General features: G+C 51.9%; 1 protein-coding gene across 13 annotated transcripts; it reads right to left on the reverse strand.

The window, feature by feature from the left end:
* Positions 1-3,485: 3,485 nt before the first annotated feature.
* On the reverse strand, positions 3,486-24,136 carry EXOC7 (exocyst complex component 7). 13 transcript variants are annotated; one of them, XM_084492138.1, is made up of 22 exons: positions 23,928-24,133; positions 23,115-23,180; positions 22,233-22,417; positions 21,822-21,927; positions 21,058-21,280; positions 19,410-19,577; positions 18,359-18,370; positions 13,939-14,031; positions 12,877-12,945; positions 11,447-11,592; positions 11,138-11,290; positions 10,600-10,698; positions 9,968-10,030; positions 9,581-9,647; positions 7,899-7,937; positions 6,752-6,817; positions 5,910-6,030; positions 5,390-5,485; positions 5,043-5,106; positions 4,464-4,505; positions 4,169-4,302; positions 3,486-3,741 (listed from the first exon to the last, which is right to left on the reverse strand). In XM_084492138.1, the coding sequence occupies exons 1-22, from the start codon at positions 23,985-23,987 to the stop codon at positions 3,639-3,641; spliced, it is 2,175 nt and encodes a 724-aa protein (XP_084348264.1). In that variant the 5' UTR covers positions 23,988-24,133; the 3' UTR covers positions 3,486-3,638. The 13 variants fall into 13 exon arrangements, with proteins under 13 accessions (XP_084348264.1, XP_084348269.1, XP_084348274.1 ...); XM_084492143.1 differs by lacking the exon at positions 18,359-18,370; XM_084492148.1 differs by lacking the exon at positions 13,939-14,031.
* Positions 24,137-24,340: the final 204 nt, after the last annotated feature.

The raw sequence follows: 24,340 nt of genomic DNA on the forward strand, positions 1-24,340 counted from the left end.
GCCAGGCAGAGCTGGGCTGCTCCGTTCAGGACCCTCCTTCAGCTGGAGAGCCGAGCGAGCAGCGCTGCGATGCCGCACTGACCACGGGATCGGCACGTGTGTGGACGTGGAGATGAGAGAAAAGCTGCAAAGAAAGGGCAAGCGATTCCTCAGCATAACAAGAAGTGATTTTGTGAGCAAGGGGAGCGCTTCGCAGAGCCTTCCAGCACGTCCATTCAGCACAGACACCCCAAAACTGACTGCAGTGACTCCCTGCCCCCCAGCTCGTCCCACTGGGGCAGCAGGAGAAGGGAGCAGCACTTGGAGCACAGCACATCCCCGCCACCTCTGTGACTGCTCCAGAGAACAAACCCCAACGCTCGCAGGGAGGTGGAAATGTGCCAGCTGCAGCATCGTTACGCCCCTTACAGGGTGGGACAAAACACAGCAGCCCCCCCCCAGCACCTTAAACACGGCACGAGCTGGACAGAGGGGAGAGCTCCGCGTGGGGAGAGCTCCCTGTGGGGAGCTGGGCTGCCCCGAGCACAGGAGGAGGAGGAGATGCAAGATGCTGAGCCTCAGCACCTTGAAGTCTAATAAAATGTGAAGGTTAAAGGTGAATAAAAGCAGATTCCGCTGGGAGAGGGAAATAAATAAGCTGAATTCAGCTTCCACCAAGTCCAGGGGTGTTCAAGGAGACAAGGAGCGTTCAGCCGAAACCCCAGGTTAGTGGGAGCTTTCCAGAGCACGGTTTTAACACCAATGTTCAAGGATTTTTTAAAAAACTTCGTCAGCACCTGCAGGGAGCCTGCAGGGACCCCGTCCCAGGTTCCTGTCCCTGCTGGGTTTGTGACAAACGCCTGTTGTTGCCCCAAAGCACCAGCCAGGCACAGGGGAGGTAGGGAGAGCCGGTAGCAGCCCCAGACCTTATCACATCCCTTCAACCTGTCCCTCTGCAGCAAAAACAAAACCAAAAAAAGAGAGAAATGGGTCTCCAGCCCCCAAACCCCAAATACCAGGAAGCAGAAATTTGCCTAAGGCTGCCAGGGGAGGCACTGGCTGCAAGAGCAGGACCTGGGGGTGCAGAGAGGGAAAGGGAAGAGCGTTAAAACCGGCACGAGCCTCCGAGAAAGCAACGGGGTAGGGGGGTGTCAGCACCAGCGGCACAGGGCAGCCCTCGCCTCTGCCAACAGTCTGGGCTGGAGCTGGCATGATTGCTCTTAATTAACGTGTTGCGCAGACATTCCTTACCATAAAAAGCCAAAAGTGCAACGTTTGGCCCTGCCTTGAATCCTCGAGGCAGCCCGGAGGGGCGAGCGCTCCCCCCCTGCTCCTGCCTCCAAGCCGGGCTGGGAGCCCGTCCACCTCCACCTCCACCTCCCCACGCTCCTTCCCCGCGCAGGGGAGAGGCAGGAGGTGCAGGAGGGGCTCGAGCCGGGGCCAGGAGGCTGCCTGGGTTTAGGAGAGGGGAAGTGGGTGGCTCTGCTTTCCCCTTAGCTCGGGGGAAGAAAGGGCGTTGGGCTCGTGCTTAAGGCTGTGCAGCCAGGAGCAGCAGCAGGCAGCACCTCCCCGGTGCACAACGCCTCCTCCCTGCTGCACAGCCGCTGCTGAGCTGGGCCCTCAGCAGCCTCTCATCCCCTTTTTGTTCCCCCAAACACTGCCAGGGCATCCCCAGGGCATCCAGCAGCCCCGCCAGAGTCTGGTGCTGGCAACCAAGAGACCAGGAGGCAGCAGGACATTGCACACCCCATAATCTGACATCGTTCCACCTCCTCTGAGCTAAGCTGCCCCAGATTCTCTTCAACCCCAGACTGGAACAGCTTTCCAGGCTGACAGCAAAGCCCAGAAATGCCTCTTCCAGTGTAGACCATGCAAAGGCCTTCCCAGAGCCTCCAGAGAGCAGCTGGGGGCTCCATCCCAGACTCTAAGGGCCCTCACGCATTTCTGTGGGCTTTGGTCAGCCCCAGAGCATCAGCACGGGGACGATGCCCACCCCCTGCACCAAAGCTCAGAACATCCAGAAAGGCCACAGGCAGAACTCCTCTCTTCCTTCTCCTAGCTTTGCTTGCAAGCGTTCCAGGTGAACTGCCTTGCCCTTGAACCAGCTGCAATAAAATGGGTGTTTTATAGCCTCGGCCCGAGCGCATCAACGAATTCCAGCCGCTCTCCTGGAGAAAGAAGTCCAGATCAGATCACTGCTGCAGCAGAAACAGGTCCAGAGAGACGGAATCCAGCTCCTTCTGCTCAGTGTCAGTGTGTGTATCCAGCACGGCCGACACCGCACGTAACGCGAGCCAGCAGCGCGCTGCTTGAGCTCCAAAATGCTCTTCCCAGGGCCTGCCAAGCCTCTGAGAGGCTCTCGGAGCTGGCAGAGGAAAAACAACTGGCACTGAAGCCCGATTTCCCCAACCATTTGAGATCAGAGAGCTCTCAGGTTGGTGCTGAGCAGCCACCAGACCCCCGAAACACAGCCAGGCAGGTGAGGTCAAGCTTTGACCCCCTGAGGGGACCAGATTTGGGCTGGACGGGCCTGTCAAAGGTGGTGGTTTGTTGTTGTTTTTACTCCAGGTGTTTTCTACACCTCTAAAATACCCGAGTGCTTCAGGCCACGCTCAGGTCTAGGCTCAGGAGGAGGTCTGGGGTTGAGAAAGGCCAAGAGTTACCTGGAAAACAGCTCCGTGCAGCAGCTGGGTCTGCCACGGCAGGACCTGCGTCCTCACCCGGGCTCTAACATTCAGCTCCTGCGTGGCACGGGGTGAGATGTGCTCCTGGCCACAAACACCTGGGGCAGAGCGTTCCGAGGATGAGCAGCCCTGACTCTCCCAGGGAGCAGCTCACCTCACAGCTCTGAGGCTCCCTGGGTGGAGAAATCTCCTCTGCTAGGAAAAAAAAAAGGCAGAGTTGGTGGATAGGCAGCAGCAGAGGGTTTAAAACGCAGCTCCCTACGTTTCTACATCTGTTCTCACTCTCTGCTTCACGCCGAGGTCTGCCTTATCCCCTCCCCTTCCCCTCGGGGTGGTGGCACAAAGGCTCTCCCATCGCTGGGCTAATTAGGTGCCAGCATACGCTCACTGCTGTGAAGGTGGCCTAGGTGAATCACGGATTTGCTCCAAATTGCAAAGCAGTAGCTATTGTGAGCGCTCCCAGCTCTATGGAAACCCTACCTTTCAAGTGTTACCACAGGCAGACAATGGAGAAGAGCCCACAATAGAGCGAGCAGCAAGGTGGGAGCAAGAGGTGCCTGGATGGAGACCACAGAAACACAGCACACACGCCCCAAGCTCTCAAAGGCCTTGGCGTGAAGATGGCCACATCTAGCTCCTGCAGCACTGCCTCAAAGTTCTGCCCCAAGGATTCACGCACTCACTGTGTCAGCTGTGCAAAGCATAAACGCTTACAAACCAGCCTGAAAATATCTAAGCGTAAGACCCCGCGACACAGAACTGCGGCGCACATCTAGAGTCTTGGCTCAGGATCCACAGAAGGAGGCAAAGACAGCCAGGAGGTAGCGTGTCCACGGGTTTATAAATCTGATAAATACAAGTATAACGCCCTGCCCGCCACAATGGGGCAGGGGAGGAGGGAGGGGAGTCACAAAAGTTGCTGAGAGAACAGTGACTTGTACTTGGCAGCTGGAGAAGTACAAGAGGGCTGCGGATTTATGCTGATGTGTCAAACAGCTTCTCGATCATCTCTCCCACTTGGTCGACCTGGTACTTGATGTACTTCTCAGGGTTCTTGGTGAAGGGCACGTTGCCATATCTGCAAAGGAAGATAACTCACAGGATGCAGCAAAAGACCCTTCTCCATACTGAGAGAGGCCGTCCCCACCTGTGTCCTTCCTCTGCCAGAGAAATCAGCTCCCCTCCAGCAGGTCTCACCTGAATCTGATGGGCTGTCTTGTAGGGAGCAAGTGACCTTGCTAGTTACAACGGGTCTCCTGAGGTTTACGTGGGTAAACCCGGGGTGGCTCCGAGCTCTGTGCTAGCTAGAACATCTGCACTCACCCTGAACAAGGAATTGGGGTGACGAGGAGGTGTTCACAACTAGCAGAGCTCAGCTTAAGGATGTGTTAGTGTACAAGATGGAAAAGCTACAACAGGACAGTGGAGAAGTGCTTCAGCTCTGGCTAACCTAGGTCCCAAAGACCCAAATCCGATGAGATGACAACGATGCAAGAGGTTCTCACCTGTTCAGGAAGGCACCGTAGGTCTCTTTCACAATGGTTTTCTGCGCCCGGCGAATTTTGTCCCGTTGCTCCATGTCTGGAATTGCCCAGGCCTTCTGGATCTTACATAGCTCCTCCAGCCCGTCATTAAAACCCTGCCCAAAATAAAATTTGGAGAGTGTTCTGACTACAAACACGTCTGTAAACCAGTGCTATTTTCCTCCACTGGTGATCGCTACTGGACAGGTGTTCTCCTCAGGCAGATCTTTCTTCTGTCCCCGTTTGCCTCAGTCATGTTCTTCTACCATCTCCTTACCTTAAAGCGCTCCTTTATCATCTGCCTCTCCTTATCCTTGAGCTGCAATAAGGAGAGAAAAGTTTTTATTTCATTGCCAGAAATAAAATCCCAACATCACTGTTTGCCCACAGGTTCCCCATCCAACCTAAGTGATATCCTGCCTACTTGGCTCGAATTCCTTCTCCTGAAGCAGGGAGGAGAGAAGCTGCAGTGAGCAGCACAGTACATACAGCTATTGGTTTTCATCTGAAGTACATTTAACGAGGGTAATTTTCAGCCAGAACAGGCATAAAAATAGACTTCTTTATGCTTTGAGCCCTTTCTTAGGGAAGGTCTTTGCAAATCCAAAATAGCAGCATTTGCTCAGGTGAAAAGAGAAGAATGGAGGCTGAAATTAAAAGACTTGTGTGAATCTGGGGCAAGGGAGATTAGAAGGCAGCGTGATTCTCCATCTCGTCCTAGCCACAGTATTCACTCCACAGAGCGATACTGGCACAAGCTATAAAAGTGATTTCTGTGAATCTTTGATTACGACAAGGGACAGGATGTTTCTGGCAGTTGCTATCATCATTAAATCATCCTGGCCTGCTCTCTCACCTTCACTCCCGGTTGAAAGACGGGCAGATTTCTCTCCAGGATGTAATCTGTCACCTTCAACCAGCTGCATTTGAAATGATATGGGAAAGGAGCAAAAAGGAGTTATTTACATCTCACCACAGCACGTACGCCCTCACCCATTACCCAAAGGCCAATCTAAGCAACACACACACCAAAACTTTCCACAGTGACCATTTCCCAAGATTCATCCCTTGGGAACCAGAATACTTGGTTTGGGTTTTAAACTAGGCTAATCTCTCCCACTCTCCACCAGCACTGGTGGTGAATCTCCCAAGAAGTCTCAAACTCTGACAGAAGTAAGGGAAGAGCAGAGGATGTCTCCCGACCTGCGCTGGTAGGTCTGGATCTGCTGTTCAATGAGCTCCCGGTAAGACCTCTCAGCTGTCTTCTGGGTCACAGCCACCAACTGGATCAGCTCAGACCTGAAAGGAGAAGAAAACACCAGGAAGCCTGTGAGCCAGGTGCTCTCAGGGCTACTGCTAGCAAGATAGCAACATTTTGTGTCCCTATCAACATGATCTTTTGTGCCCTTTACAATAAAAGGGATCTTGAAATGCTTGAACTGGGAACAGAAACTACTCCACGGTGCTTTCCAAAGCCACATCCTAAATCCTCCCAAGATGAAAGGGTTCTCTGCAACGTAAGGTATCTCTGATGCTTTTATCTCCCCCCCGTCGTGTAATGCAGTGTCCATAAATAGGGCAAAGGTTTCAAAACCTTTTTCAAACAGTCTCAAGAATGGAAGAAATCACAGAGAAGAGACAGGCCTGCAAGTAAACACACTCCAGAGACTGGTTGAAAATTGTGCGTAGCATCAGCTTGGACTTCAAAGAGATGCACACTTACTTCTCCAGAGACTTCAGAATGTAGTTGTAGTTGTTGTGCAGAAAAATGGCACTCAGAGCTGGGTCTTCATAAACCTTGGATTTACTGAGAAGGTTAAGCTGCAAGTTGCCCAGTACTTTGCCTTAAAGAGGGAACAACAGAGCAGAAAAAGTTTTGCACTAAATCTTCTTGTAACTGGCAACCCAAACCCAGGACTATGTGCTGTAACCAGGACCCCACAGCAAAGCGAAGAGCACAGCCCCAGATGCATGTACAGAGAAGGGTGTGATCACATCTAATTAGCAATCCTACAAGCCTTACGCAGATCTTTCCTCGGCAAGTAACCAAAACTGCCCTGTGAACTACTGCCTTTGTTGCAGCTGGCAGCATGGGCTCACAGTAAGTCCCAGGGCCAGCACGAGTGATCAGACTCAGCCCCACCACAGCACAGACTCACCTCAAGGAACCTGATTGACCTGAGCACTGTGATAACAGACCACCACGAGGCAGTCCCACGAACCCATCTCACCATTTTACTATTAAATACACAACCGAGATTTTACAGAGCCCCTCTGGCAGCTGGCAGTCCCTGCAGGGCTGAAGGCCCAAAGCCCGGTGTGAGAACAGTTTAAGGCAGCCGATGCTGAAAGCCAAACAACCTGCTGCATCGTGCTCTGTCCTGTCTAATTGTGACTCTGAAACTCCTGGGCTGATCCTTTATCTCCATCCCTTCCATCAGACTCCAGGTTGAACAGAGAAGGATCGCATGGAGCAAGAGACACAGCTCGTGCCTCTCACTCAAGAGCAAGCCATGAGAAGAAGAGCCAAGGGGGCAGAAACGGGCAGGTGTGCAGGGTACTCACAGATGTAGGTGCTCAGCAGCCGCCTGCTGAACTCCGAGCTGTAACTGCTAGCTGAAGAGCTGGTCTCTGCAAGGAAAAAAGCCTTAAGCCAGTTAACATGCCAGGAGGAAGGGCAGGGTTCGTGTGGCCAGCCTGCCTCTGTTCAAACAAGCCCCTTCCCTGTTGCTATGGCATTAGGACAGAGCTCCTGTCGACAGTGAAATTAGCTCCCTGCTTCAGTGCCGACTGTCAGGGGATTATCCAGGGTGAGGGGGAAGAAGCTCTGCACCCCGTGATCCTTGCGGCTGCATCAGGTGCTGAGCATCCTGGCAGAAACCTCTCCTCTCCTTCCTAGTGCTCAGAGGACATCCACTTGATCAGAAATCAAATCATTAAGCAAATCCTTTCCCCACCACCCAAAAAAGGGGTTTTAAGCACCAGAAATCTGCAGTCGGAGAACAAATGAGCTGGAGCTGTTAACAGCAGGCACACAACACTGACAGAGACAAGCAGAAGGGCTCTGGAAAGTTTCAGCTTTCCCCGTGGCTGCTGACAGAGCCTGCTTGGCTCTGCACAAGGGGACCCACCAGCACCATCGCCTGCCCGTACGCAGTGGCTGCGTGCTGCCGTGCGTCCCTCTGAGCACCAGAGGGATGGTTTCTGCCCTCCAGGGAGGGGTTGTGTCCCCTGGGACACACGGGGCAGCCGTCTTCTCCTCCCCCTGCCAGCGAGTTTGGCAGCCAGGCCTAGCTCGGGTGGTCTGAGTTCAGAAGCGCCCCATGGGAAAGGCCTCGAGGCTCCCGTTGCTGGGAGTTGGACAATGAGGAGCTGAGGGCGCTCGGGATGAAGCACGACAGCAGCCGGGCCAATTTGCTGCCCGTGCCAAGCGGCCTCGGTGCCATCGGAGTGCCTGCAGCCTGTTTCAGCTCATGTGGCATCCCTCTTTGTCTGCAGGTGACGAACCCTCGCTATTCTCTCCAGCCCGCTGGCAAGAGTTACTCACCCTCCCCTTTTTCCCCTTTCAATTATGCCCCCCTCCCTTTTTTTTTTTTTTTTTTCTTTTCAGTTAGATGTTAATTTATTTACCACTCCTGGAGGACAAAGAATTAACATACATCACAAGAGCCCAACGCAGCGTGAGCGGGTGTGTGGGGGTAAGGCTGCTTACCTCTGGGATCTAAAGGAATATTGTATGTGTCCCCAAGAACTACAAGGATTAAGGCAGAGCAGAGAGAAAAGGGGAGGGAGGAGAGAGAAAGAGAAATGCAAAGTGCAAAAACACAGGTTAGAGACTGCCATCCCTTTGAGAACAAAGCAGATATTAACACAAAGCAGCCACAGACAGCTACACCGGAGAGCAGGCAGGAGTCCCTCCAAGGCCACAAAGGGAGCTGGAGATCACGGAGGAGAGGCTGAGATAACCTCCTGCCCCTGCTAGCGACTTATTTGCGTCGCCATTATTTGCGTTTAGCAAGACACCTCACCCCACCTCAGTTCAAACTAACTTTCAGGGCAAAAGAAAGCCTCCTCTGCATCCTCAGCAGCAGCTCACCGGTCCTTGAAATGAATGCATGGCCCACGTAACCTTGCCAAGACGCTGAGCAAAGCCATCCCACCCTCACTGCAGTGAGACAGGGCCCTGCAGAGCTGCTCTGTGGGCAGCAAGAGCAAGGGATTGGCTTTTAACTGATAAGCTTTGCTTTTGCCACCACTTGAGGGGAGCTCTGCAGAAAACTGCACGCGTTTCCCATCCCTGGCAGAGGGCAGCCGGCAGCAAACGGTCCCAAAGGCCACACTGCACAGACAGAAGGAGAGGTACAGTGCCTGGATTCTGCCCAGGTCACCTCACGGATGGCTCTGAGGCACTAAACATCAGTCCTGCTTAGCAGACCTGTTATAATGACGCTGACTTCAAGATTTGCTAATTGAGCAGGCTGCAGAGAGACATTTCTCTCAAGCTGGCTTTGCGCAGCAGGATACCTCTGCACCTGGTGGGACACGTAGCTGCAATTAAAAAGGAAGTGGCTTGTGTCTGACCACATCCAGGACGCTGTATGACCAATACAAAAGGGTTCAGAGCTGGCAGAACCTCCCAAGCAGGACCTGGGAATTAAGTCTGGAGGCAGCTGTAAGCTTCCTTCTTCTCCAGCTCCTCATGGAGCTTTCTCCAAGTGCCAGCCTGTGCCTCCTCAGGTCCCTCTGCCCCCTGAATCTCCAGTTCTTCCCCTCTCCAGCCTGCTCTGTTCTGACCTACTTGAAGACATGAGCTCTGTGAGCAAGCTGAGGGCTCACTACAGAACCAGGAGCTGCTGCTCTGCCACGAACCATGCTCTCCCTCTGTGCTGGCACGTGACTAGCTCAGGATTCCCAGCTTGACCACGGCTGGATGCTGAGGAGAACGCTCTTGCTGCTGCTGTTGTACTGTGACTGGAGGATTTGGCAGAGAAAGAAGGCAAATTCATCACTACACAGCCCAGCCACAGCTAACTCAGCTGGACCAACCACCCTCAGTCCAACACAGTCACAGGGAGCCAGTCCCGTGGCAGATTTGGAGCTAAGTGGCTAAGCCATCCTCTTGATTCGATAATGCACACCAGCAACAAACGCCATCCCAAAAATACCTGATAGGATCAAATGTGGAAGGCCAGCAGGGAAACTCTCAGCATCCCTTGGAGCTCTCCAGACAACCAACTACATAGTCAGGGCAGATCGGAGGACAAAACAAACCACAGGGTAAAGAACAGGAGAAGAACAAGCTAACAGTGCGCGTTGAGGTTTGGTCTTTATAGGGAAGATGCCCAGACAATTTGGGGAAGGAACTGCATGCCCAGATAAGCTCCATGCACGTACCTTGAGATGCCAGCATGGCACCTGCAGTCTCCTGGAAATCCAACAACTGCTGTAGGAAAAGGATGGCCTGGAAGAGAAAGAGAGAGAGGGAAGTGAGGAGACGCGGTATTGGTTGCTTTTACGCTCCACTATTAAGGATTGTGAAGGACCACACATCTTGACATGTTCAAAAGCCTTCAGGAAACAGACTGCTGTACTCCTTTTTGTTGCTGGGTTTTACTCACACAGTCACACCACAGCTTAGCAAGGGAAACCAGCTGATCCCTGCAGGGAAGCGCCCTTCCAACACAAAGACAGGTCAATCTAAGAAAAGAAGTTTCCCTACTGCTCTACAACCTCTTCAGAGGCTGTTTTTTACACAGGATAATTCAAATCAACTTCACCTACATTGCTGGTGAGTTCGTGAACTGTCCCATCTTTTGGCATGTTATATTCCTTGTCTGGATCATTCTAAGGAGGAAGAAAGAGACGTAAGGTGAGCATGTTAGAAAACCGAAGGCATCTACAATACAACTGCTGCTGCAAGTGAGCCATAGCCTTGTTGATCCAGCCTCTCAGCATCCTCAGACTCGTCTCTCACAGTGCCACCTCCTGGTGCTCAGAAACCATAGCTTCTGCGCACCGACAGCTCAGGACCACAGGGATTTTGTTCAGCACGTCACCATCAACAGCTCAGCTCACCCACAGGTGAGCTTCACCAACCCCCCTTTATACAGGGACAGTTCATCTTGAGTCCTCCATAGTTTTTCAAGTCAGCAATTTTCCTTTCTTTTTACGTGGAGTTAAGTTCTGAGATTGACTTTGGTATCTACAGAGGCCTCCTGTATTTGAGAGCAGCAGCCAGTGTTCAGCCTTTGCAGCTGACCCCCCGGTGCTACCCAGCAGGCACAGCCCCGCTTTGGAGTCAGGAAGTTAGGTGGTCTCATGGAAAGCAGAAAGCTAAACTGGGAGTTCTACTCAGAAAACCCCTTTTCTAAGCCTGCTGGCCTCGCTGGAGATAACGGTGATGGCAAACCTACCTTAATGTTGTCAGCAAACTCCTCCAATGCCTTCGCACCTGTAGTTTCCATGGACGTGATGAGCCCTGGCAATTTGTTCTTCGTGCCTGCCGCAGTTCCCTGGAATAGTCCCACAACAGATCAGAGAAAACGAGCAGTATCTGACTGCTTGTCCAGCACCTACCCTCCTTTCTGCCCCATCCCAGCACCTCATTCTCAATTCTCCATGTATCAGAAGAATATTTATAGCATTAGAAATAGTGAGTGAAACCCTGCGTTCTTTGGCCTGCCAGGAGGGAGGAGGGAAAGATGCTGCAACCCCAGCGATGACCAGGACTTGCCCCCTTTCAGATTTCCTCTTGTGTGGTACCTGACCTAAGAGGCTGGAGCATCAGTCACCAGCTCCAGCTGGAAGCAGATGGAAAGGAGCTGTCACTCCCAGTCCATGCTGAAGGACAGAGGTGACACTGCTTCGTTCAAAGTCACCGTCTCCATCCCTTTCAAAAAGTTCTCCCCACAACCCAAGCCACAGGACACTCTCCAATCCCACCAAACTCACCTGCAAGACCTGGTCAAATTCGGGCTTCATCTGCTTGAGGTGCTTGAGGATGGGGAAGATGGTGAGCACCGCCGAGTAGTCGTGGCGGATGATGGCTTTGCGGGCTGCCGAGACAATGTTATCCCCCTCCATGATCAAGTTATCCAGCGACTCCTGCAACAAAGCCCGGCGGTCAGAAGGAAGCAGCAGGACTTCTGCCAGGGCACCCACAGCCCGTGGTGTAAGCCACGTCCTCATCACGAAAAAGAAAGGGCGAGGAATTTGTATGTGTCCTTTACCAGAGAAACCAAGGGGAAAGGCTCGACTGACCTGGATGAGGGAATCAAAAGTCTTCTTCTGGTGGTGCTCCGGGACGATTTCTGTCAGGAGCTGGTATTCGCTCTGGGCCAGTTTGACAAAGGCACTCACACAGTGAATGTAGGCGTCGATCTCGATGTCGAACACATCATCCCTCCCTGCAAAGGCAAGATGTCTTTAAGGGAGAACCAAATTCGCACCGAGCTTCCAGCAGCTCTGCTCCCTCCGGGACCTCGGATTACGCAGAGAGCGCGAGGTTCCTCTCCAACAGGCGGCTCTGGCTCTGTGCCCGTCCTGCTGTGAGACCGGGAGCTGTCCCCTCACCACGCCTGCCCCCCTGGTTTGCCCACGGGAGGCATGCAAAGTCAGCTGCAGCTCAGGGCATGGACACGTCAGCACAACACCAGCCTCGTGACAGAAGGCAAGTCTGAAGCTCTTCTGGGCTACAAACTCAATTTAATCAAGGGCTCAAACACGGAGTACTAGACTAGGGAAGGTCTGAGGTGAATTATTCAACATCTCTGCTTGTGCTTTTAGAATTCCTTATCTCCACCCATCATGCAGATGAAGAGCTGCCACGTTGTGTCAACATTTCTTGGAAATGGAGGCTCTCCTGGAAGGCAGCCTCTTCCTACAGGCAGTAACCAAAGAAAATAACAGGCGGATAACTACTAAATCCTACAAAGCAGGAGCATCAGCGCAGTTAGGTGAGGTATCTGCCACCAAATGCTGTGTACAAATGTGCATTTTTGAGTTCTAGCACGTGAATGTCTCAAAGACATAGTGAGGAACCTCTGTGGTAGGCATAAGAAGGGCCAGGAGGATACGAGGGCACCCACCGACTGGTGCCAGCCACGAGCTGGATGTGTCAGCAGGACACACACAAACGGGCTCACATCACCGTGCGCTGCTCAGACCCCTGCAGTAACCACTATAAAAGAAGAAAATTACGCAGAGGCCTTTCCTAAGGCTGCTGCTGCTGCTGCTACCCTCCTCCCAGCAGCATCTGCAGCTTTTGATGGAGAAAGGCCCAATTCTTCCCTACACTGACGGGTCCCTCAGAGTGATTTTTTAGAAGCTGTGGGCAGCACGTGGCACACAAACGTGGTTTTACACGCAGCCTGTGGTGGAGAGCGGCCCACCAAACGGCACGCCATGCGTCGGCCTTGCCCTGCTTGCTTCGCTTCACTTCAGCGCCGAAAAAGCCCCTCAGCACGGTGGCCCCCAGGTTTGGTTAGACAAAATCGGGGTCCCCTGCCTGAGGGCGTGGGTTTGTGCGATTAGTGGGAGTGATCTCGACTGAGGAGAGCCAGAGCTTCACAGCCAGGCCAGGCCCATGCTCCAGGGCTGCCCACGCAGAGGAGCAGCCACCAGGAGCGTGAAGCATGCTGCAAGGAAGGGCTGTTAGGCAGCTTGTTACGAGGTGCCAACACGGTACTTACCAGCAGCCGGCCCGTGCTTGTCGCTCAGGGTATCGGAAAGATGTTTAACTCGTAAATCATGCTCATGACCTAGTGGGATGGCAGCCGGCACAAACAGAAGGCGCAATTTATCCAGGGTGGTTACAGCACGGATGCTCACACGGGCTGGAAGCCGCTTCAAGCTTGGTTTATTTGATCTGATGGACTTTTTTTTTTCCCTACACAGTCCCGGGAATGCTACCTAACCGAATTTATGCGTTATGGGGTTATGCAGCAGTAGCAACCCTTTGAAACCTGATGAGAAGAGAGTTAAATCATTTCCTGGGCCACAGGTGTCACTTGGACCTCCTGCCATAAGCTCTGAATGGGATAACGGGCACTAGAAACCCAATTTGTACCCACAACTGTTACAAATTCAAACTCAAAATTCACCTCCTGCTCAGCACTGAGAATTTTTTTCCCCAGTAAGTGATGTCAGTCACTATCTGGGATTCAGCAGACTACAACGTAGATGCTGAAGAAATCCACTTCAGATGAATATGTAGCAGAAGGGAAAAAGGTCTTATAGGTGCTTTGAAGCAAATTACATCCTTTCCCCTGTCTGGTACGACCTCTACGAGCAGAGGTCGGCACGCAGGAGACCCTTTAGGTTGGTCTTTGCAGAGATGTGCAGGCGTGATGCCCTGGGCTCGCTGTGGCCTGACACTTCTGCATCAGGTTTGGAAAGGTCACTGGGAAACTGAACGTCTCAAAGTCCAGGCAAAACAGGGAAAGAGAACAGAAACACCACAGGCAGATGTCAGCAGAGCAGAGCTTCCGTTAGCCACGTGCCTAGGGCGGACTGACTGCTTTACCGGGAGATTCCTGGTCAGATTCCACCTGGACTTTGTCTACAGAGCCTTTGAAATTTAGACACAAATTTGGATCAGTGGTTTGGGCTGCCAGCACCCCCCTGGCTGCCCAAGGACCGTATTTACCTGGTGCTGCCCACCAAGTGCTCGGCTAACGGAAGCCCCACCTGGAAAAGCAAGGCTGGTACACAGAGAAGCTCAAAGGTGAAGAAGTAGCTGGAGCTGTGATTACCTTCCATAGGAATGAGGTTAGAGGCCCCCTTTTTCCCATCTAGACCATGCTGAGAGTACTGTTTCAGAAGGTTCTGAGCCTTACGGATCGTGCCTGTCACCAGAGCCAGAGAGAAGAGACAAGAAGACCTAGAAAATGAGTGAAAGAAAACAAAACCCAGAACACCAGCCCTTCACCAGCAGCTGCCACCTGGGCCCAGCAGGAGGGTGCTGGGCACCGAGCATGCTCAGCACAGGACCGGCAAGAACCCAAAACTCGTGCCCGAGCGTGTGGATGCCAGGGTTGTTTTCGGGTTGTCTCCCTTCTTCAAGGGGAGGACGTGAAGTCCGGCCACAGCTAAGGAATCAGGGAGCGCTCGGGGCAGTTTGGTGAGCTGGGAAGGCTGGCTGGGAAAATCTGACCCCAGCTTCCTTCCCCGGGATGTTTTTATTGAAGCTGGCACTCTGCATCGCAGCACAGGAGCCTTCCCTGAGCTGGGCTGTGGACAATTTACAGCCAGCAACGCATTGCCTGCCCCCCAGAGCCACAATCGCAGCTCTTCCCTTGCAGGTGCCAAAAAAAAGGTGCCAATCCTGGGTAATTCCTGAGCATGCTCAACGTGGATCCCCGCAGCCAAGGCACCGAACGATCTCTGGCATGAGAGGAAGCGATCAAAGGGTGACAACCTCGGGACTTCAGAGAGCAGTGCTGCAGCAGCAATCCCCATCCTAGAGATCACCGAATAAAGGACGCTGCCCACCCACGTCTAACTCGCATTAAGGCACCCTAATCCCCAAGACACTTTTTCTTCTAAGGAACTGCAAATCAATTAAAACCATGGAAAAAAAAATAAATAACACGGGGTTAAAAGATTTATACTTAACACACACAAAAAAAACCAGACAGGACTGAACAAAAGCTGCTGCTGGATACACAGCTAGGAAGCACAAAACAGAAGCATTAATGGGACAACTGAAAACTAAGCGCTGTTTCCACATTAAGAGGTTAGTGGTCATGCAACGAGCTGCAATTATCACAAGCACATGGACACACTCCCACAGCAGAGCGCTGCCGTTGCCTGCACAACAGGGAACGGAGAGTTTTAGGAAGGCAGGAGGAGTCTCCGTAGAAAACCCAGACGAAACAGAATTGGGCTGAGTAAATGAAAGGAAAAGATCCAAGAAATAAAAACCCGGCTGCCAATGCTGAGAATCAGCCCTCCATTTTAAAGCAATAAATACTTCAAACGTGCAGAAAATTCCTACTATGACATGGGGACGGCCTCACAGCAGGGCTCTGAGCTCTCCCAAACCCCAACCCCAGCCCCAGGCACCCACCAGCTCCAGCACCCACCTGGGGCCACCTCAAAAAGGGCCCTGGAGTGAAACCTTTTGGCACGCCTCTGGCAGCCCCTTCACAACCCCACTCACAACGGGGCGCTGCACTTTCTCCCTCCCCAAACCCTAATCCTAACCCTACACAGCGATCGGGTTCGGGGTGGGCTGAGGGAATCTTCCACGTTGGTCTGGCAGGAAAATCCTTCCCTCTAGACCCACGGTAGGCAGGTGGGAAGACCCGTACCCTTGTGCTGATGGATTTGTTCCGAGCTTCTTCCATGTTCTTCCTGCTCATCTGATCCCAGAATCACTTCCTCCAGGTCTCCTGGTGCTTTCCATCCCCAACATTTCCACTTTATTCTTAGCTACTTTCAGAAACCTCCAGTGTTTGGGCACAACGTGAAATTCCTCTGAGCGAGCAGGGCAGCAGAAAGCCCTGAAGACATGCACTGAGCTATTTCATTATTATTATTATTGCTGATATCATGGCCCAGCTGATACGCTGGAGCTCAACCCAGCTGCTGTTCTTCTACCAGTTCTTTGATCTTTTCTACTTGCCTTCAGAAAAAAATAAATATTAAAAACGGGTAAATTGGTGTAAAAATCAAGCAGCGTGCAACTGCTGCTGCTGCCCAGAGGCTCTCAACTTCCCAGGGATGCAGCACACATCCCCACAGCTCAGCCCTGACGGTTTCTACTGCCTCTGCTGCCCTGTATTTAAATACACACAATTACCTGGGTTTAGGCCAACACACACACCCCAAGTGTTTGTGGGCATCACCTGAGTGCTGCTGCATCCCCCTCACTTGGTGTTGTGATTAGGCTTTAATGAATTCTGGTGAAAACCAAACGCTTTTGTTCTGTGCTTGTTTTCCCTCCTCAGGCAGCTCGCAGACCAAATGGGATGGCCAGGATGGTGTTTCAGCTGCTAGTGAAAGCATCACGTTCCAGCTAGACAGCCATCAACAGGGGAAGCTGGAAATGGGAACAGGCTCTTCGTTCCGCCCCACGGGCCCCACACAGCCTGTCCTCAGGTTCACCCAGCTGCGAGGTGCTACCTGCACTGCTAGGAGGCAGGAGATAAACTGCAAACGGCTCCCCTGCAGCTTGTAGCACCCACCAAAAAAAAATAAAATAAAATAAAATTCAGACAACACCGGAGATTTTTGCTCCTGAGCCTGTTTAAATAAAATGGTTTGGGGGTGTACATGGAGCAGAGTTTTCCAACTCGACGTTGTTCTCCTGTTTTTCTCTTCCACTACTCAATTTTCTAGCCAAGCAGAAGAGCAACGCGCCCCTTTTCTTTAGCACCAACCGCAGGAATCTGTACAAAACTGGCTGAATCTCCGTGGTTATTGCTTATAGGTACCCCGTGCCCCGTCCCTCCCAAACTTCTGGTAATTTAGAGAGTTTCTGAACTGCCTCCTGCTCCCAAGCCAACCCCGCGCTGCCTCCACAGGCCTCACACAGAAGCAATCCCTTCAGGATTTTACGAGCAGATGTTTGTAACAGGACAATTGGGGAACCTGAATGCGCTCGTCCTCTGAGGCAGGCTGCTGACATTTCACACAGCAAACTGCTTTAAAAAAAATAAATAAAAAGGCCACAGACTGCTTCTACTTGACTTGGCAAGGTGCAGCCAAGAGGAGACGATTTGGCTTTAGAAGCATCTCCAGCAGTCAAAGTTTTAATTGCATGCTGGAACAAGAGGAAACAGAACAGGGTGCACCAACAAATGCAGCAGTGATGGAGAGATGAAGACTCTGAAACAAAGCACGGACGTGGAACGTGTTCTCCAGTGCCTGGGGGAGGGTGGGAGGGGGTCTCTGCCTGGTTAGCTTGTCCCTAATCGCTTACCTTCCCTTTAGCTGCCACCTCCCTTCCATTTTGGGTTGTAAAAAGGTTACAGCACGTCAGATTTAGTTTGTTATTTACCCCCTGCAAGAGGTTAAAGTGTGCGCTGGGGTGTGCGCTGGGATATTCTTCCTGAAGGAATAAGGAAAGCAACTCCCTTGGTGAAACAGCGAGAAAACCCCTCGTCTGGAACACAGTTTTGTGGGAATTCCCTTTCTGAAGAGGATGCACAAAAAATAATCTTTGTCCATAGCTGAACAAAGGCTAAAGCAGGTGAATCAATGCCACCAGAGGAATATTGTTACGCACAGTGCCACCGTGGAGAGAGTATCAGACCTTCGCCTCTGGAGCTGTCCTTGAAAGCTGACAGAACTGCAGAGAAGCTGGTGAACCTCTGCTCAAAGATTATTTTTCCCTCCTCTCTAACTTCATTTCAGTACAATTTAGCAGCCATAAGGGATGGCTGCTGTATGAGGTTTAACCACCCCTGTCCTTCAGGAGCTACAGCCTGGTTCTGTGTCCTTGTTCACAGAAGACTGGAGACAAACGAGCCATTATTTTCTCCTTGAGACTGCAATACCCCAACAGATCACTTGAAATCCTTTCCTTCATACACCGTGAGCTCTGCGAGAGCATTCAGGCTGTGCTCGGTGCCTGCTACCTGGCCCAACTCACAAACTCGCATTAAACTTGGCCAAAAGATGCCAAAATCTCCTGGCAAATTTACAGCTGAGACATTCATCGTGACAAGTGATTTTGGATGCCCAACCGCATCCATTTTGGAGGAGCCTGGTTTGTAGAGAGCAAATGCTTCTCAAACACGTGGGCTGTTTTCTCTGCTCTCTCTGTGAGCATCCAAGATCCAAGGCTCATTTAAAAAAAACAAAACAAAACAAAACAAAAAAAAAACACTATTCCTAGTGATTTTTTTTAATCTTCCCATGAAAAGAAAAAAATCTCCTCCACTTCTGACTATCTCCCTGAAGCGTAAGAGCTGTTCACCAGCTGCAATTCATGCTTCAGCTCTCAGGAACAGCTCCAGGGCACAGCAGCAGTGGCACAGATTGATTTTAGAAGCCCAGAGGGGCGATCGCTGGCTGTCACAGCCCTCCCCGGGCAGCCTGCCCCCTCCAAATATCCCAGGCACACCCCCTGCTGTAGCACGAAGAGGCCCACCAAAGCCCCTCCATTCAGAAGTGAAGAGAGCGAGCACCAGGGCCAGCACACACACACACATAGACGCACGTTACCTGGGATGAGGACTGCATTCACATCAGGATTATAGAAATAAACACAACACGATTAAAATGGGTTCCTTTTCCTCCCTTTCCCCATCCCATCCATTCCCAGTCCCTGCCCGCAGCTCTTAAGTTTGTATTTTCCTGAACTCATTTGAAGGGTTTGGACAAGGCAGGAAAAATATTGGGGTGGGAAAGTTTTTCCGGGTAAACCCCCAGAAATCCAAACTTTTCTGACTTCCATCATTATTACACAGGAGAAAACAGGGTGCTGGGGACAGGCAGAGGGACAGCATCACTGCTCTGCTGTCAGAGGTGCACGCTGGCTGTTGCTGGCCCTCCTTCTGGCCGTTTTCCCACTAGGTGGCACATTTCAGAGGCCAGGACGCCAGCTCCACACTGGAGCAGCACACGGGAGCGACCAGCCTCCCAGCTGCAGAAAATGCAGCAAAACTCCATTATGAGGAGAGGTGGAATAACTCCCCAGCCACGTTCATCTCTTCCAGAGACAGCCTGAGGCAAAAGCTTTAAAAAGCTCTTCCAGAATTTGATTAGGACGACTCTGGATCTGTAGGCAAATTCCTAGTCCCTCTTCCAAGTTCTGAGGGATTCTCAGTCTCCTAGCCCAGTAATTATTTACACGTAAGTAGTGATTAAAGTGATGTGCTTTAGCAGGTCTCAGTTTTCCATTTTGCTGTAACGCTGGATGCAATCCAAGCTCCAGGGCTGAGGACAAGTGTTCTCAAACCACATTCATCTCCTCCTCTCTCAGGTCTCTTTCTGCTGATCTCCTTTGTTAAGGTAACAGCCTTTTCTTTCTCTGCACACAGACCCCATCCTGCCCCGTCCCACCTCTTCACACTACCCAGAGAACAGACCTGATGATTTGAGAGTTGGAAACAAGGTCTGTAACCTCTGCCCTGGCTTCAACATGGAGAAGAGGTGCTTCTCTCTGAAATCCCACCCTGCTCCTGCCCTGTCAGCGGGCAGAAGCCCTGCAGAAGCGTGTCAGATACCCAGGGGCGATGGTGACACGTTACAGGGATCCCCCACTCGGACTCACCTGGTCTCTTGACTGGCTTTTTGGTGGGGGTGTCCTTCCTCTTGTTCTGAATGGCAGGGGAATACGGCACCCCCGTGGAGGAGCTGTTCTTTCGGAAGTGGTCCTTCAGCCCCTTGATGGAGCGGTCGAGCTGGACAGAGCGGATTTGGAAGTACACTGTCATGAAATCTAAAGAGACAAGGTAGAAACGAGATTATAAATAAACAGAAAACACTGTAAGGAAAAACAAGCCTTTCCTGTGAAACGCTGTGGCCCAAAGAGGGCTTAACAGTGTTGATGTGAGACCCCAGATAAGCATTTTTTCCTACCAAAATATCAAATCCAGCAGTGCCAAATCCAGGAAGAAACCAAAACACAGACTCAAGAGAAAGAGCAAAATCTGAGTACAGAGGAGACAGGCGCTTCTCTATTTCACAAGAGAGAACCCAAAGCACGCAAACAATCTAACAGCATAAAAGACAGAGAAACCTGAACCAGAATCCAGGCAGTCGCTCTGAATCTTCTGTTCCCGCAGGCAACTTCTCCTGTTCTGCCACAGCCCTGAGATGCCGACTTCGAAACCAAGAAGCCATAAAGTGTCCTGCCACATCTTTCACACCAGGCCCAACCTTAGCACCTCCAGGCCTTCCTTCCAAACAGAACCCTCAGAGGACGAGCTGATTAACCCAGGGTTCAGCACACTGCTCTCTCCTCCCACCTCTTGCTCACCCTTCTTCCATCTCCACTCCCTTCCCTTCCCCATGGCAATGCCGCACCCTGAGCCTGCCTCTTCTCCAGCCCAGCTCCCTCAGAACTCCTTCCTTAAGGATCTCTCGCATTTGATTCCAGCGCAGAGACCACCTCCCACACTGCAGGGTCAGCTCCTGTCCAGTTTGTACACGAAAGCCAGAAAAATCTCCTGTTTTCTTCCGAACCTGGCTTCCTTCCCCTGCAGCGTTCACTCCTGCCCTCCCACCACACCCACCAGTAAGTCCACACGCTACTACCAAGAGCACATCAGTTTTGGAAACGATGGGAAGTCAATAAAGGAGTATAGAGGTGTAGGCAGGTTCTGGTGCTGCAGACCAGGAAAGAAGAGATGTGTATTGACTGGGAAAAAAAATCCTGTGCTGCTTTTACACCCCTTTCTGGTCACATTTACCACACAAGGTTTTGTTCATAAATAGTTTCTCCAGGGGAGTTGTTATCAGTGTCTTGTACAGCTGTAGTACCTGGGCCCTAGGTGACTGCAGCTCCAACAGAAGGTGTTGCAGATGCACTTTAAATAACATGCCCCTATCAGGGATTTCTGCTACAGGCCAGGCTATGCTTTTGAATGATTTGTGCTTTACTTACGCAGCTTTTGTTCTCATCAGATCACTGTTGAACTGACAGAGCGCGTTTCAGCCCTACTACAAACAGCATAAGGACGCAGGCTCTTCAGAAGGGAATTGAACAGAGACAAACTCCTACCCTAGAAGATGTCACTAAAGCTTTTTCTCGTTTTGCTTGTGCTGCCAGCTACCAGCAGCAGCGTGACTCTTGCTTTGTCAGTCCCAACCTCACCTGAGCAGAGGTTTCACGGCTGGAGGTGTGTGATTTGCACACTTACCTGCTGACAACAACCCTCACCACTCCACTTCTGCTCTCAGCCAGGAGCAATGCCCACCTTGGTTCCTGCCGTTTTCCACCAGCCAGCCAGAAATGCGGATGATATCGTGCAGGACGCTCTCCGGGAGGTGCTCCAGCGACATCTCCTCCTGTGTCTCCATCTCATCATCGCCGCTGATCAGGTCCAGGATGAGGATGGGCGGGACTGGCTTGGTGTGCCGTGTCATCAAGCTGCGGAACTCCGACTCCAGCGACTCTTTTCCCCTCTCAAAAAGGGATTTCTGGCACAGAAGAGCAGAGGGATAGAAGAAGCACAGGGTTTCTGTAATCACTCACGAGTCTTTCTGCATGAGGTCTCACTTTTTGTAGTGTTTTTAACCACTGTCAAGTACCGCATGCTTCGAGCTCCGACAACGCCTGTAACTAAGAGACTTTTAAGGTGAATTAAATACAAAAATGCCGGGGAGTTGCTCAGTTTACAAGTGGAATTGCAACAGATCTCACATCCTGCTCAAGCAACTGAAGGACAGACGAGAGGTACCCAGGGGGAAGCTCAATCGACTCCACCACACGCGCACGAAACGCTTTCACAAGTCTGAACGGCACAAAGCATGAGGAGAACACCACAAGCAGAAACACTGCCGGGCTCAGATTTAAAAAGAAGCCAAAAACCACATTTATTTTTTTTTTAGCTGTGCCCAAACACCTTTTTCACCAGGCAGCAAGCCCACCAGCCTCTTGCAGCAGGAGGGCAAGCGACACTTGTCTGTCTGTCCGTCCCTCCCTCTCCCGCCCCTGCCAGCTTCCAGATCTGCGACCTACCACGCGGTTCAGCTCTGGGCTGTCCGGGCTGTTGTCCTGGAAGTACTCCACTGCCTTCTGGATTTTGTCCATGCAATTCAAGTATTCCTCCAGCCTCCCAGTGGGGCTAAAAATAAAAGCAAAAATAAAAAGCGGTGCCCCAAAGACCAAAGGAAGAAGCCACCAGCGAGCTTCATATGGCAAAACGCGAGTAAAATCTGGGAGAGACATCAGTGCAGAGCCTGAGCAGACTTTGCCCTCTGGGGATTGCTGATATTCAAGTCAGGAAGCTTTCCGGAGGACTGGTGTGAGGGGATAACATGGGAAGGATACAAAGAACATTTTAAGTGTGCAGAGTCAGCTCCTACCTCCTTCTGTCCCAAAAGATCAATAGGATGAAGCTCCCCAGAAAGATCCATCTGCTCAACTCACCCTTCCTTTATGATCTTCTCCGTGTCTTTAGCCACGTGGTAGTAACTGATGACGTGATCCAAGCAGGACAAGGTCTTCTCCACGTTCTCCTGCAAGCGCTGCAGATTCTCTGTCTGTTTGTGGACTGGGATGATTGAGTTCTCCAGTTTCATCAAACGGCTTTCAAAGGAGGATAGGATGGAAACCTACAGAGAGAAACAGAGAGAGCTGAGGGTATCCTTCCACAGGATCCACGCAGTAGGTTAATAGTGAGATTGGGGCAGTCCCAGACCTTCAGGTCCCAGCTTCTATCCCGGGCTCTGCTATTCAGAAAAGCCTCAGCTAGCGCATAAAGGGTGCCTTAATGTCATCTGTTCCAGGACAAAACGTACTTCTTTCAAGACGCACTCCTATGCTATGCTTTCCACATTTCTCTAGTGATGTGTCTGTGACTTTCTTAAGTCACTGACCCCAAAACTGGACACAGTATGCCAGCTGAGGGCTTACTAGCACCACTTAGAGTGCAATAATTACATTCTACCTCTTCAGTAAAACATTTTCAAAATAAACCCCAAACAAGACCTGCCTTTATGAAGCAACGATGGGATGCTGTTGCACGAATTAGTTTGGTGTTTGTTAATATCTCTTCCCAAGAGAAATGACAGACTGTAAAGCCAAAGGTGCATTTATACCCACATCTTCCCAGGAAAGAGGCTTGGGTTTCAAACATTCATCAGCCTTCCCTTTTGCCCAGCCAGTTAAATGTAAAATAGAGATGTAGAACACGTGGCTTATTACTGTATATTCTTCACACAGGCACGATGAGGCTCTCGAAAATGGATTTTCCTAAGGACGAGCAGTCCTACACCCAGCAGTAAGGCTGAACCTCAAGGACCTCCTTACCATGTTCTTCGTGAGCTGGTCGCTCTTCTCAAGACTCTCTTTGATAAAGGACAGAGTTTCTTCCTCCTGTCATCGGGATGAAACACGCAGTTAGTTTTCACTGCAGAACACCAAGCATTTAACCCACTCAACACCACGCGCGGGGTTTCACGAGCCCTGCTGAACACAGCAGCAAGCCGCCTTGGGTCCGACTGTGAGATATTGTAATAACCCTGTTTTTTTTTTTAGAAGTAGTAATGAATATGTATCAGCCTAGGAGCATAAAAATCAGCCGCTTGATGTACCTGTTGTGCATTTAGGTGGAGCAGAGACTCCTGACACACCCAGCGCTGTTTGCTTACCTCCATTCTTTTAATAAATTGTAAACTTTGATTATAACCCTATTTTGGGACTGAGCCATTTATAACACGACGCTGAGGCCACTTTTGACCACTTTTTATCCTAACAGATACCAGGACCTTTAACCCCAGGTGAGATATATACGATAAGCAGCGGGTTTTTTTTTACAGATTACTCCTTTCCCCCCCAACACACCGACCCCACAAGCGTGCAGACAGCCGTACCCCAAAGATTTACACCACACACACCCCCCCACACCCCATTAGCGGTGCAGCCACCCCGCACCCCCCAGCCACGACCCTAAGGGCCCCCAGCCCCTCAGAGCAGCCCCGTGGGGCACGGAGCCCCCCCAGGCCCTGAGGGGAGGGGATGTGGGGGGGGGGAGGCCCCGGGCCCGTCTCCACAGCAACGCGCGGGGGCTGCGGGCCCGGCCCCTCGCCCAGGCCCCGCCGCAGACCCCCGGGCCGGCCCCACCTGCTTGAGTTTGCCCTCGATCTCCCTCCTGCGGGCCGAAACCTCCTCGCTCGGGATCATGGTGCCGCAGGGAGCCGAGGCCGCGCTCCACCGGGCAGCCGCCGCTGCTGCTGCTGCTCCCCTCCCGGCTCCGTCCCGTCACTGCCGCGCCGCCATCTTGGGAGCGGCGGGGGGCAGCGCGCATGCGCGGGAGTTGCGGGCGCCATATTGGGAGTGGCTTGTACAGAGAGGGGAGGTGGAAGGGCAGCGGGGGTGGGGCGCATGCGCGCTGCGGGGCGTGGAGGCCAGCTTGGGAGTGGCGGCCGGGCCGCGCGGCCATCTTGAGAGTGGCGGAGGGGGGGACGTAATGGGGCTGCTGCTGTGGGCACATGGCTGGTGCAGCCCTCAGTGCCACCCACTGAGACATGTCCCCA

This window comes from Aythya ferina (genome assembly GCF_964211825.1).
Source record: "Aythya ferina genome assembly, chromosome: 18".
Classification (NCBI taxonomy): domain Eukaryota; kingdom Metazoa; phylum Chordata; class Aves; order Anseriformes; family Anatidae; genus Aythya; species Aythya ferina.